This window comes from Acanthisitta chloris, unplaced genomic scaffold, assembly GCF_000695815.1.
Source record: "Acanthisitta chloris isolate BGI_N310 unplaced genomic scaffold, ASM69581v1 scaffold2044, whole genome shotgun sequence".
Taxonomy (NCBI): Eukaryota; Metazoa; Chordata; class Aves; order Passeriformes; family Acanthisittidae; genus Acanthisitta; species Acanthisitta chloris.
Genome location: NW_008668534.1, coordinates 98,565 through 113,057, shown reverse-complemented (window position 1 = coordinate 113,057; position 14,493 = coordinate 98,565). Strand labels below are relative to the sequence as shown.

The window sequence follows — 14,493 nt, the reverse complement described above, 5'->3', positions numbered from 1 at the left end:
CCCTGCCCCAGTTCAGTCTTCCTTGATCTGTAATACCTTAACCGAATGTATATGAAGCTTGCGTGTGGAGTGCAGTAGGGGGAGTGGAATTGCATGCTTTTAGTGTGATTAATCCCTCTGTGAGTAGTTGTACGTGACACTTACTTTACCTTTTTTGTATTAGTTATCTTTATTTGGTGTTAAAGTTGCAAATTGTTTGTAAAAGCAGCTTCTTATTTGCTGTGTGTCTGTGGTGTAGAGGGTCTTTAGGTGCCAATATAGCATAATCATGTGATAGTAGCAATAATAGAGAGCTGGGTGGGAAGGAGTTTTGTTTTTCAGTGAGCATTTAAAAATTGTGTGCAATACCTTTGCAAATCAGTTTGAAGAAAAAAAAAACCATAAATCAGATTAGTTCAAATTGAAACACCTTAAAGTTAACCTGATCAGTTGTCAGTTGAGGTTTTGCATTTGTATCCATTGAACAAGCAAGGCTATGAAATAAAGACAATTATAAAGAAAAAATTTTGCAAAACCTTCATATGCGGTATGTTGGCAAAATGAAAGCTTTTGTTTAAAGCACGTCTAAATGAGAAGGCTTGAATTAAAATAACTCTGACTTTTTATTTTTCACTGCAAAATAAAAACCACTGGCGTTTTGGGTCTCCTGTGGCTATTTACCTGCCAAAACAATCATTAATATAGTTTTCAGAACATTCTATTTAATGTTTTTGTGACTTTGGATCTTTAAGTAGTATTTTCTGAGGGTGCCAGTGCTGGCTTCTAGGCAGTCTGTTGATGCTGACAACATAAGGCCTCTAATTACTTGAAGACTGATGTTGTTACTTAGATTCAAATCAACACCATTAATTTAATATGGAGTTGTGAACTAGAATTATGAAAGACACAAGTTGCAGCATTTGTTGTAGAGGCTGAGGCATATGTTGCAACTGTTGGCTGGTTTTGTGAACTGCATGTTTGCATTTCTGCAGAAGACCTGTAAGTCAGGAGACTTATGATCTATTCCATTTTCTGTGCAAAACCAGCTGCCTCGGTAGTGGTAGTTTTACAAAAGCTTCTTTTTTTTTTTTTTTTTGCATTCTTAGATGATGTTCACAAAATGTGTTTTGAATCTTAGTATGCTCACTGTGCTCACTGCAAATGCGTGTTCATTTGTGTATGTATGCATGTACCTCACAATTGCAAAATTAGCTTTTCTAAACCAGCACCTCTATATAGCTATGTTTCTTCCATGCCTGCACATCGTGCAGGAAAAGGTAGGGAAGGAAACCAGCTGAAGTATATCAGCCATGAAATTCTTAGGAACTTTGTGCAAACCAGACTGGGCTCACCACCCTCAGCATTTGCAGTAGGTACCTTCACGTTTTGCAGCCAACTGCCCCCAGCTTCTCTTGAGCAGTTTTTTCCCAAACTGACAGAAATTAGGAATTTTCTACAGAATCACTAGTATTCAGTATGTCACATTGTTTTCTACTGGAAGGCAAATAATCTTCTAGGAATGTAAAGGGGGAAAAACAGCAGTTGGTGAATATCTATTGATTTAAAGACACTGGGAAGATAAGAGGAATTGGAAGATAAGCATACAGTCTAATCAAGGCTAAAGTACAGGAGTTAGCACTGTTGACATTTAGCATCACTGCATTAAGAAGTCAGCCTTGCCTGATTTGAATTTATCTATCTAATCTGTTGAAGTGTTGTTAGACTCTGCAACAAAACACTTTTCCATCCAGAGATTTTATTTTCAACTCTGAAAGCTATAAACATCATTGAAAACAGGCAGCAGATCAAAACTGATGAGCAGGAAAAAAACCCAAGCCAACAATCTGCCCTTTTAATTTTAAACATACTTTGGTAGCAAGGTTCAGTGGCACTATTGCATGACTATATAACTAGGTGTACAAAGCGTGTTAGTAATGATGTCTTTATCATTAGTAATACAGGAACAGTGTGGTACTGACTCTTTGAAATTAATATAGCTTTTCTTCTTTGAAGTACAATAATAATGTGCAGAAGTTTCTTAGTTATTTGTAGTGCTTTCTCTGTCTTACCATTGAAGTATAACCTGCTGCAAAACATATGTCTAAATTTGCAGCCCAGGACAGTACCAAACCCAATTAAGTTTTGAAGTTCATGCCTACAGTGATTTATGTCTGGAGTTTGCTCTAGGACTTTATACTGCAGCAGGTATTCTGCCCCAACAAGTATTTTATGAAGTTGCAATTTTTTTTGTCTTTTTATATAAATGAGATTCTTGCATGTTCCTTTCAGACATGGTGGGTATATGTATCTATATACATTGATATGTAGGTATATACATGTGTGTTTAAATATATACAAATATATAAATATATATAAATGTATGTATATAAACATATGCATATATAGATGTATATTGACTATATAAAAATTACTGATTGTTGCATATATAGATGTATATTGACTATATTAAAATTACCGATTGGCTACTTTATAGTTCTAAGAGAAACTTACACTAAGTTTCAGTGTCTTTTCAGATCTTAACCGTGTTCCTTACAGTTTATTTCCAAACACCAGTCCCTGTTAGATCAAAGGCATATAGTGTGCATATAGTTGTGTGTTTGCATGTGGATGACTGCAGTGATGGATGACATTGCAGTGCCGAGGCAGTTGGTCTGTTGTTTGGGACTCTAGTTATTTTTGTTTGTTCTTATTTAAATCACAGGAATAACATCATAGGCACTTCAAAAGGAAAGATGTAAGCCAATGGAATCTTCTTTGTAACCCCACTAACAGATGTTCACAGAAAGCTTATGATGCTTCTCTTGTTTGAACACTTCAAGCAGTTTATTTAAAAGGAGAAAACTAAAAATCTTTCCAATATGCATTGGTATTTAAGTAGCTCTTTAGCCCACTACTGATAGAAGTGAATAGCATTGTATCAAGAGATTGTAAGGAACACTGCAGAATTTGACTTGTGTTTCTCTTTGCCTTGCTCACAGATATTGATGAGTGTGCTGAAGGAAGGCACTACTGTCGTGAGAATACCATGTGCGTAAATACACCAGGATCCTTTATGTGTGTCTGCAAAACAGGATATATACGAATTGATGATTATTCATGTACAGGTAAGAGCTGTATATTAGTTGAAGGAAATAACAGGACAATGGTATTTAGGAGCAGTGATAGGATTCTTCCAAAGTTAATTTTCGTTCGAATCACAGAGCATCTAAATGAATGTTCAACATAATAACCACCAAAACAGTTACAAAGATGCTGATGCATTTTACAGATTGTGTGTGTCCTATCATTTGCTTGAAATTGCAAGGCAGTCTGAATTTTCTCATAGGTCTGCAAGGTTTTGGGTGCTGATAATAAAGATGAAGGGAGGAGGCAGAAGGGAAAAATAAGCGAGCAAACATAGTGCTATATTTTACTTGGTTTCCATGTTCCATATCAGGACCTCTGCTTGCTTTGAACCACTGGACAACATGGTCAGTCTTAGATCTGGTATCTTCCCTTTTTACTCTTACTGCCAGAGGATGCTCTAGAGGAGGTGTTTAGTTCATACGGACTTTGTCTTCTAGTCTTCTTTTATTGCAAGGTATTTTAGAGATATGGAATTAACACTGAACATTTAAAACTGCCTTTGGTATCAGAGCCAGGAGGACCCTAAGTGTTCCTGGGAGAAATGTGTTTTTTCCTTCTAGATGGATAAAGGAAGAATGATTCGATGATGTGGCACATTTTCTCAGTGAACAATAATGTACGTGAACAAAATAGTGCCACTGTTTTGTGTGCGCAGGGGAACACATTAGCTTTTTCTCTAAAAGACTATATTTGTTCAGTAAAGTTTCTTGGAAGTTCATATTATCTAACAGTAGCTGGCTATAAATGGATAAGAGTATTCAGAATGTGGAGGCAGCACTGCGAAGTTCGTTTCTAAATGTATTTAGTTCTGTCAGTTGTGCCTTGGTATTTTTGAACATCAATGATATGTCTTGCTACAGAAAAAGTTCTCCATAAACTGGCATGATTTGCTTGCCCAAACATGCACAGCACTTAGGGCATGGATTTCAAACTACGTACGTGTGACTTCTGTGCATACTGTCTTATCTGTGCTTGTCATTCCTCTCACTTGCGCTGGCAAGCACTGTTTTACTTCAGTAAGCTCAATTCTTAAAGGGCGGAGTTATAGGCTGCTTGCAGCAGGTCCTTTCTGAAGCAACCAGTATGTTTCTGATCACTCTCTTATGTTTTCCACACTCTCAGCTGAGTAAAGCCATTGTTCTCTACCTACCAAGTGTGAATATTGGTATTATTTTAGGACCGACTTTATCTAAATCCTTGTGATACTCTTTCCACTTGGCTGCCCTCAACTTGCTGTTCTAATTGAACTTTGTAAATGGTGAACCATCACCAGAACTTCACAGGGGCAATGGGTGCCTATAAATATAATAAAGATATTTCTTGAGACTCCACACATTGCATTCTTCATATTTACTGAAATGTACTGTTAGGAAATTGAATGTAGTTCAAGAGCTCTGAACAGTCAAACTTGTGTAAAACGTGCTGAAAAGTCATTATAGATCTCCCATTCCAAACTGAATTTAACTCCACATATCTAAATCATAGTTTCCTGTGAAATCAGCCTGAAGGGTGGCAAAGTAATTTATTTCTTTACCACCTTTCCCTCGATTAACCTTGGAAAAGTTAATGTAAAATAAAGTGAAGTAAATGAAATGGTTTTGTCAGATTTCAGATTAACCTTGGAAAAGTTAATGTAAAAGAAAGTGAAGTAAATGAAATGGTTTTGTAAGATTTCTAATCTTAAGACATGCTAGGCCAGCTGAACTGTAAGTCATGCAATGACTTTCTTTATAACTGAGCAATGTCACTCAGTGGGATAGAGTTTATGATGCTAATGACAGTCCTTTTGCTGTCCTGCAGACAGACCAACAGGTTCAGTCAAAGCTGTTCTGCTTGGGCATAGCTGGCTTTTCATAAGCATGATTTTCTCTTACAATATTCTGTGGTATTATAAAAGCAAGTAGTTTACAAGAAAAACATTATACTTTCCTTTTTTGTCTTTGTTTGTTTGCTTTTATTTAAGTGGAGCCTTACTGGGCTAAACAACCAGTATCTGGAGTTAAATTGTGGTGAATTTTGGATATTGATAAGCAGCCACGAGGATACAGCCAACCTGACATTATTAAATGTGTGTGTGACAAAATAACTGCTTTTTTTTTTAACTTCTGATTCCACAATTAGTGTGAGAACCTCTGGTCAGTTACTGAAGTATGTAGACTTATGAGACTCTTGCATGACCAAACAATTAGGAAGTAAAAGGTTAATTCTGTTTTTAAAATTGAAGAAAACACAGGATACATTTAAAGTAATGTGCTTAGATCAGTAAATATTTTGTGATTGTTTTAGTCTGTATGAGTGATGGTGAGAGCATTTACATTATAGCACTGTAGCAAAGCAGGTGGCAAGTATATATCTATTTGTACGTGTCTGCTATAGGTTTTTAGCCCTTCAGTATGGGCTTTGCTCCTCACTGGTTTTGCCATTTATTAAAGCTGCTGATTTTGTAGACTTTCATGTGCACCCATTTACCCAGACATAAGTCTAAAAGGTAAAGTGAACACAGGCAGGGAGGAGGTGATTCTGTGGCTTTAACATGGAGTCTATGGAAGTTTTAAACTACTAGATTGTTCAGCATTGTCTCTTGAAGAAACTTGCTTGTTCTGAGAACCAGCAGAAACTTTGTCATAGAAAATTTGTCCATATTCAAGGGACATTGCTGAAAGGTGTGTATGTTAATAGATCAATGCAAAATAACAGTGGGATAGAGTTTATGATGCTAATGACAGTCCTTTTGCTGTCCTGCAGACAGACCAACAGGTTCAGTCAAAGCTGTTCTGCTTGGGCATAGCTGGCTTTTCATAAGCATGATTTTCTCTTACAATATTCTGTGGTATTATAAAAGCAAGTAGTTTACAAGAAAAACATTATACTTTCCTTTTTTGTCTTTGTTTGTTTGCTTTTATTTAAGTGGAGCCTTACTGGGCTAAACAACCAGTATCTGGGACCTGAGAAAAGTAATTTCCAAATACATCCTGTTTAGAGAATCAAGGCAGTAAAGCGTGTTAGGGATCTCAACCTCTCTCATCCAACTTTGCATTTACTCTAAATCCAGCTTAATCTGCCTTTTATGTTTGTAGCAAGTAGAGATCTTTGCACTTTGAGAGTCAAGATACCAACTTGTCCATGCCCAGCACACCTCACTGCATCATGAGCTCATGGCTCATTCACTGCAACTAGGAATTACTTTGGTTAAGCTCAATTTTCTTGTCATGACAATGCTAGGTCTTGAAGCTAGGGGCATAAACCAAGCATTTTTATTTGGCAAAAAAGTGAGACAGTAAGGAGAAAAGCAATCACGATAGACCAAAGAGACAGAGTTCTGCAAATTAAGGAGATATTTTTGAAATGTTTTGTGAAGAGTATGCTGTTTAATTTGGCATGTGTGACAGTAAGGCTGTGCAGTGTCCTTAACAGAATTTTCTGTTTTCCATATTTCTTTTTTGTTCTAATCAGTGGATTTATTTTAGAAGCTACACAGAATAATTGATGTATTCCATAGTCCATGCAAAAGTCCCATGTTTACATCTAGAAAAAAAACGATAAGTGGGAAAGTTGTCAGTGAAAGAAACAGTATTTTAAAACCAATGCAAACACAAATATGCAAAATTGGATATACCATTGGATAATTTCTGTTTTATGTAATTCGTGCAAAAAGTGGCTATTGTAGGACATTGCTCTTCTCTATTTCCTCAAAATAGCTGGAAGCGTCAGCTTTGACAGCATCACTTCTCAGCTGCTGCAGAAGGGTGTTACAGTGATGCCTCTTGCCAACTACTCGTGTTGCAGAAACCTCACACAGACATCTCTTGTGCGCAAAGGCAACTCTTGAGTATTTTAGGAGTACCTTGGAGCTGCAAGCATGCTACAAAAACTGTCAGGGGGTCCAGAAATACATGGGTGTGGTTGTTTAGCATGCAATTCTGTGCAAACCTCTCAGTACTCGTGTACTGAGAATCCGATGCACCTTTGTTTTTGCCAGTGTTTGCAATAAATGTAGTTATTCAACCCTTTTTTGCCTTCTGCAGAATTTGAAGTTCATGGCAAGTCTCGATTTGCTTCATTGGCAATTCTGGGTTTAACTTGCCCGCTGAAATATCAATGAAACTGAAGAAGAGGCAGTTTTTTAATCCAGTTGAGGAATAACAAGAATAGGGCAATCAAGCCACAGTTGACCCTGTGTGTTACTAAATGTTAAATTACTAAATTTTAAAATATATTTCAGGTCACAGTTCCTTGTAATGCTGTGTAATCGAATCCAGTTATGGAACTGTAGCTGTGCATAAAATAGCTGACACTGTAAACTGGCCCAGAAGCTCTGGTAGCACATCCCTGGGAATGTTGCTAAGCAGGAAGAAAATGTTCTGTAGCTTGGCATTAATATGTCATTGTTTGCACAGGATAGCTGAAGTACAGAAACGAGATGTTGAAAAATTATACCTGAACCTTGATTAGGCAGGTTATGATGTGAGTGGCAAACACGCAATTGCTGGCAGACTAACATAACGTGCCTTATTGTTCTATCCTATGAACACATATATAATTTAGCAGTCATTGATCAAAATAGAAAAGAGACATAAAATCAGTGACATTGAAGAATTTTTCTCCTGTAGGAGACATTTGAAAAGAAATCTGTGCTATCTATCTCTGTCAGAGTCGTGCACACAAAAGACTGATTTAGACAGCATATAGTTTCTTCCAAAATTGCTACAGTCTCTTGTCCTGGCATGTTTATTGCAAGTTTTACAATAGATCTGAATTACATTTTTATTTTCACAACAAAGGATGTAATGAAGACATCAATTTCAGATTTTGTTATTTGTATTCATCTTGGAAGCAATATTCTCAGGGTTAGATTGAGTTAGTTACAACCATATTTACACAGAAATCTGTTGTTCGTGAGTGATTTTTATATTCAGAAATCAATCATAGCTACGAGAAGGAGAGATGAGTCCTAAGCTGCACCCGTCTGCAAAATGGGTGTACAAACTGCAAATTAAAGGCGTAAAAATATGCCCTGGGCTCCCATGCTTTGGTATCCTCCATTGGTATTGTCTCATTCCCCTTCCACTTTGCTTCCCAGAACCTGAAATGTGATAGTGTTGTGCTGGGGGAAGGAAGGCAGAAAATGGCAAGAGTTGCTGCTGGGGTAGTTTTATATGTGTAGCAGTATGCTGCACCATCACCGTTAGCTATGATCAAACGTGAATGGTTCAGTATTTTTCTGGCACAATGACACATCCTTACTCTGCATGAGATTACAAAAATGCATGAAGTGTTCTTTTGGCTGGGAAAAAAGAGTTTTCCTTCTGGAAATAAAGAAGAAGCCAGTGTGACCTCCAGTCTTTCAGACTGCTGTGTACTCCACAGCAGGTAGCAATGCTCTGAGAAGTGCAGTACTTATCTTTTCCTCCACTATTTATTATTATTTTCTAATGGAAAAGGGAGAATTTAGGAAAGGAGATGAGATCTCTTTCTTTTTCACACTTGGCTCTAACAGTGGACTGTTCAAACCAGGCACAGTGGATGGTTAATCATGTTTAGTCTTAACAGTTGCCTTTAGTTTTCTGCCTGGGCAGCACTCACCTAAGTACTCCAGCAAAAGTGGAACAGAAGAAAGAAGACTCTGTGAGACTTAGTGCATCTTCCCTAGATAGTATTAAGGCAGAGGAAGATGCATGCCCATGCTTAGAGAAGCCATGGATTTTCTGAACCCCAGATAATTTTTAAGGCTCTGTTTCTGTTCAAAATCATGGGCTATGTTCTTTTAATTTAGATTTGTTTTTTGTTTTTTTTTTTTGCTTTCCATTCAGCATAAAAGAGGGAAGTGGCTCTGATGGAAGTGCTGGTGGTGTGCTCTGCCTCCCCTGTGGTTGAGAGTCCCTGAGGTGATGTGAGGGAGGTAATGCTGGTGGTGTTACCCTCCCAGAGACTTCCTCCCCAGGGGCAGTTTCATGTTTCACACTTAGTGGTATTGGGGGACAGGCATTGGGGATCTGGGTAAGATTATAAATGACTGAATGTAAGGAGGACATAGGAAGTGTTAGTATGTCAACCAGAATCTTTGTATTAATGTTAGTATATGCTGTCACGTGGGATTTAATAAATTAGGTATTACATGTTTCTGGGGTTTTGTTTTGGTTTTGGTTGGGGTTTTTATTTTGAGAGAAAAGTGAGTTGGGTTTTTTTTGACTTGGCCATATGGAAATACCTACTCAACAGGCTTTAACTAGGTGTATCCAGCTGGACCTTGCTAGACCTCCCTCCTTCTCCACCCCAGCCTATCTAAGTCTTTGTGAGTCTCAGAGGTTTTCCTAACAGGATTTTTCCAAATATGATGTCGGTGCATTCAGCAGCATTTAATGTTTTTTCTGTGGTAGCCTCTCACGGTAAACTGAAGTCTAATAATTATTTCCACATACAATTACCAAGAAGCATGGTGTTAGCAAGTTGAGTGACACCTGAAATGTTAATTCAGGAAAATACTGGCAGCTCTGCATATTTTGCAAATCAAATTAAATCACAAATCTGTTGCAAATTGGAAGGAATTCCAAGATCAACATTAAAATAATGAAGAGTCTGGGGAGATTGACTTGACATATGGAAAAGATTTATGAAGAAGTACACATTTAACTGCATAATGATGATGAATGTGCAAAAAGTAGGAATTATGATAACAATAATGCTAATTAATAGTTACTTGGGAGGTTTCAGTAGTAAGGGGAAAATGTAGGGGAAAGTACCAGCCTGCAGATGTCTGGCCAGTACTTTTAGACATTAGTTTTTCACATCTGACCCATATTCTTTTCTCTTAATTGATACTGTGGGTTGACTGAAAAAATTTGCCTCAACATAATGCATAGAGAGTAGATTGTCACATTTAGCCTCTTCGGTGCTCATGCATCTGATACTCTCTCATCTATCTTTGTGCCTTTTTTCCCACTCAGCCATTAATGTTTTCTCATTTCAGTGTTCCAGCAGTCCACATCATTGGGTTCTATTTTACATTTGCTTTGCCCACAGCAAGCAAAACTGTCTTTCCTAAGCTCTCCTGTTCACCACCATTCATGTAGGTAGCTGTGGCTTATAAACTACCTACACATCTGCTTGGATTTCAGTTAATGTCTCTGGTGATGTCCCTGCTTATGAAAGATACATGGTGAGGTTTGTGTGTGTGTGTCTGTGTGAAGGATTTTAAAGAAACATCTCTGGAATTCTTCTTTCTCTGTGCTGGCACTGGGTCAGGAGATGACGGGAGACTTTTCTTTTAGACCTGCCAAACTTCCTCCACTGCTTTTGAACGTGGCAGTTTTAAAAGTATGGTTGTAGTCCTCAGTAGAAATTCAGAGGACTACCTTCAGAGGCTTCTTTCTCTTCACTTCCTATCTTTGAAAGTCTCAGTATTAGCTGTGTACATCTGAAAAAATATCTACTTTATATGTGCCAGCATCCAGTTTTCATTATCCTATCAGCTAGGAAATAAACTATTATTTGGGGTTTTTTTGTATAGTGTGTAGCCAAAGTTTGGGTCTTGCCTCCTTTTCTTTTGTTAATGCTTTGTTTACAATGTAGGTCTTCTGAGGATGCTTATGAGGAAACAGGTAGTGGCTTTGCAGTGCAAATGCAGCCTATCCTTATGCTCCAAGTGTAGATGCCTCTACTTTGGGAACAGCCAGTCTGGTATCTGCATGGACTTGAAATGCTGGTAACAGGGACCTGCAATTTTGTTGAAATAACACAGTTCATACTGTTTATGATTCAGATCCCAAGATTATCAGGATTTTTTCTGGCTGCCCAGTTGTTTGCCTCTGTTTTTTGCGAGATACATTTATTTTTGAGGGAGTATATATACCCTGTCACTTGGGGGGGGTTATTAGCATAGTACTCTGACACACTTTGGATGAATGATTCCTCTTGGCATCTAGAAAGTCAGGTTCATAAAAGTGCATCTGCCTGTGGTCTTCTGTTCGGATTTCACTGCTTTATTTTTGACTTTGACTCATCAAATGTTCGGGACATAAACAGTCTGAGAAGTCTCCTGGTTTTTCCTGTACTGTGCAGCAGAAATAATGTTTGATGGCAGGGATATTTGAGAAAAAATTTTGTTGAATTGCGTGAGGATGCTGAAGACAAATTCAATCTTTATTCCCTAGGGCACAGACCTGTTCAGATATTCAGGAACAGTTCATTGCTGGGTTCTGGCACAGTATGGGAAATAGTTTTGCATCAGTGTACATTGGTAGGATTTCAGCTAGCTGTGAAGGGTGTGTATTTTACAATATCACATATTGCTAGTAATTTTTGTTCCAACTGTACATTTTAGTTCTCACAAATGACTTCTGAGAACTGAAGAGGAATGCCTTTCTGTATTTAAAATTATGAATAAAGTCTAGCTTACATGTGAGTCATGGGGGCTGGTTTTAGCAACTACACCAACCTCTTCTAAGGGTGGTATTGTTGCCTGAGTTTCCATGGACAAAAGCTACTGTAAGATGGATGTAATCCAGAGTTGAATGAAGTCATCTAGCTTCTGTGTTTAAAGCTGCATGCTTGTCCTCAGTTAATTAAAAGTATAGAATGACCTGCTTTTTCAGACATACAGGTGCATCCACAAGTTATCCTGAAGATAGTGAGCTGATAGTGGTTAGCACATTGTTAAATGAGGCTGCATTTTAATAAGTGACTAAATATGGCCTCAATATGCAACTTTCTTCAGCACTACTGTATATCCTTTACCCTTCACTGCTGCAAAGAAATTAACAAAGTAGTATTTGACCTCAGATTAGTCAGTATAGTCATAGACTTAAACCATAAGTCACAGTTTATAGTGTCCCAGTTTTGCTACTTTAAAATGTGCCGCATGATGACAATAAAAAAGCTAATTTCTTCCTATTTATTTCCATTGACTTATTTTTGAATTATTTTGAATGAAGCAACATTTCAAGGTTTTCTCAAACTCTGCAGCTTGTAGAACAGCTGAGCTAGTTGACTATGTTTAAATAGAGACAGAATAGTTGTGCAATATGGTGCAAGGGACAGAGCAATAAACAAGCAACTGACAGGGACTGGTTGTTACATCACTGGAGTAACATACCACAGCTTGAGTAAGGAAATGTTTTAGTCAGCAAACCATCAGAGAATATAATGATGTGGGCCAGATGAACCATCTGTCTCCCCATCTCTGATTTTGATGACACCTCTCCTTGCTCCTCCCTCCCCCTGCCCCCAATTTCATTAGAAGTAATGTGTGTGCACATGCAATATCATACAGTGCAATCCAAACTCCACTGGGGCAGTGGTGTCCAGCTATACTGCCAGGGTTGCTGTTAGTAATAAACACTATAGAAATCAGCTTGTGTGCATGGAGCATTTTTAACTCAAAGCCTATTTGATTCTAGTTTCTATTACTTGGCCCAGTTTCCATTCTGCTTTATAGTATGTCAGCCTACATGAAGCTCTCAATCTTCTTTCAGGATAAATTCTCCCCAATATCCACTTTCTAACTGTACAATAATTCACAAAGCTAATAAAGGAATGATCACTCAGACTGAGCTTGTTGCTATGCGACCACATTACTAGGATAACAACACAAGTCATTTTTATATATCTGCTGTATCTTATACAACTGAACTCATTTATGCTTTATTTAGATTGAATTGGGTTATCCTTGACAACTTACTTTGGAGGCTATTTCAACTTGGAATGAGAACATTATTTTTTTCCTAGAGGATACTTTTTAGGTCCCATTTTCTCCTTGGTTACTGACCCAGTTCATAACAACTGTTCATCTGGCTATGCAATTATAACAGGATGGATTTCTCAGCTGATCAAAATGCAACACATTTTTAAAGGGTCCTTGGTAGAACAGGATTTGAGTTGTTAAAGGGAAAATGTATTCCCTTGACAAAGACATGAATGTCATGAATTCAGTATTGAACGCTTAATTCTTTTACAGAAATCATTCTTTTACCAAGTGTATATATATATGTATGGATTATTTGGTATATGTGTGTCTGTATATCTATATCTTGCAATGTTAGATTCCCTGTTGGCCTTAGGAACAGAAGATGGCAAAAGGTATGATATCAAAAGCAAGACTATTTAGCATTACTGCAGTTTTTGTATGCTGTTTAAAATCTGTCTTTCTGCAGAAGCAGATATCAGAATTGATTATTTTGTTCTACAAGGAATATATTTTGCATTCTTAGTGTGATGAGGAATTTTTCAATATATACAAGGAGGTACAGACATCAGCTTGAGAATATACTCAGTTTGAAACTATATCAGAGCGAGCTCTTTCTTTTATATCAAAATTCTGAAATTGCAATATTTCCAAGCATTAACATTGCTTGATATTTATATCACAGTTTTACAACAGGCATCCAGTGTACCTCCTGTTTCTCAGCATTCTGAACCCCTCAGCAGCTTTCAATCATCCAGTGTCCCTTGGCAGCTTCTACAGTGCAGTTATGTGCTGTGTCAGTACAATATGATTGGAAAGTAGAGTTGTAGGGGTATAGCAGAATTGCCACAGTATATTGTAAAAATTGAAAATTCTGACAAATCATACAGCACTAAATGAATTATTCATTCCATAGCTAATTTTACATTGACTCTTCATGTTAGAATTTTACTGATGTTGACACAGGAGGTGGAATTCAGTTTGCAGTTAAGACACCCTGATGTACATCTCTCCATCTAAGCTCACATTGCAAACGACAGAAGTCAAAGATTCAGCTGGACTCAACACAGTTGTCTATTTACAGGTTCTAGGCAATCAGCATGATGGGATGAGCAGATCTGATCCAAGCCCAAACTTATGTCTTGCAGTTTTTGAGTTCTGCTGGTTACAAGCAGAGTACATTACCTCTTTCCATGTGTTTGAGCTTCTATCTGTTGGCAACTTAATCCCATGTTAGGTAGTTACTTTGTACTTTCTGACTTCCATAGATTACACTGACTGAAATGGGAGCTTAGATGTTTACAGAAAGATCTGGTTGCCCAGTCCTTGTCTAGTAACTTTTTGGATGCCGTAGTGTGTCCTACTTGCTCTTCAGCAGCTGTTACAGTCTTCCTGTAGAGCCTTGTGTTACAACCTTTGCTGATGTCTTGGATATCCATGAGGTACCAGTCTGGATTTATACGTTAGCTAGGCATGTGTTTATGCTGTGGAATCCTGCCCAGAAACACACACATGGATACTGGGAGCTGAACTGCACCCAGAATTGCCAGAAACCAAACAGCTGCTGTTTTTCTTTAGAAAAGTTTTAAGTCCAAGAGATGAAGAATATGTGGAATCACAGAATATTCAGAGTTGGAACAGACCCACAAGGATCATAGAATCATAGAATTTAAGGCTTGGAATGGACC

General features: G+C 37.7%; 1 protein-coding gene across 1 annotated transcript in view; it reads left to right on the top strand.

Annotated features, from left to right (window-relative positions):
• The window catches only part of NELL2 (NEL-like 2 (chicken)), a 133,798-nt gene that overhangs the window by 67,145 nt on the left and 52,160 nt on the right, over window positions 1-14,493 (top strand). The window contains exon 12 of the mRNA XM_009072914.1: window positions 2,979-3,104. Coding sequence (XP_009071162.1) covers window positions 2,979-3,104 — 126 coding nt within the window. The remainder of the gene's footprint in view (window positions 1-2,978; window positions 3,105-14,493) is intronic.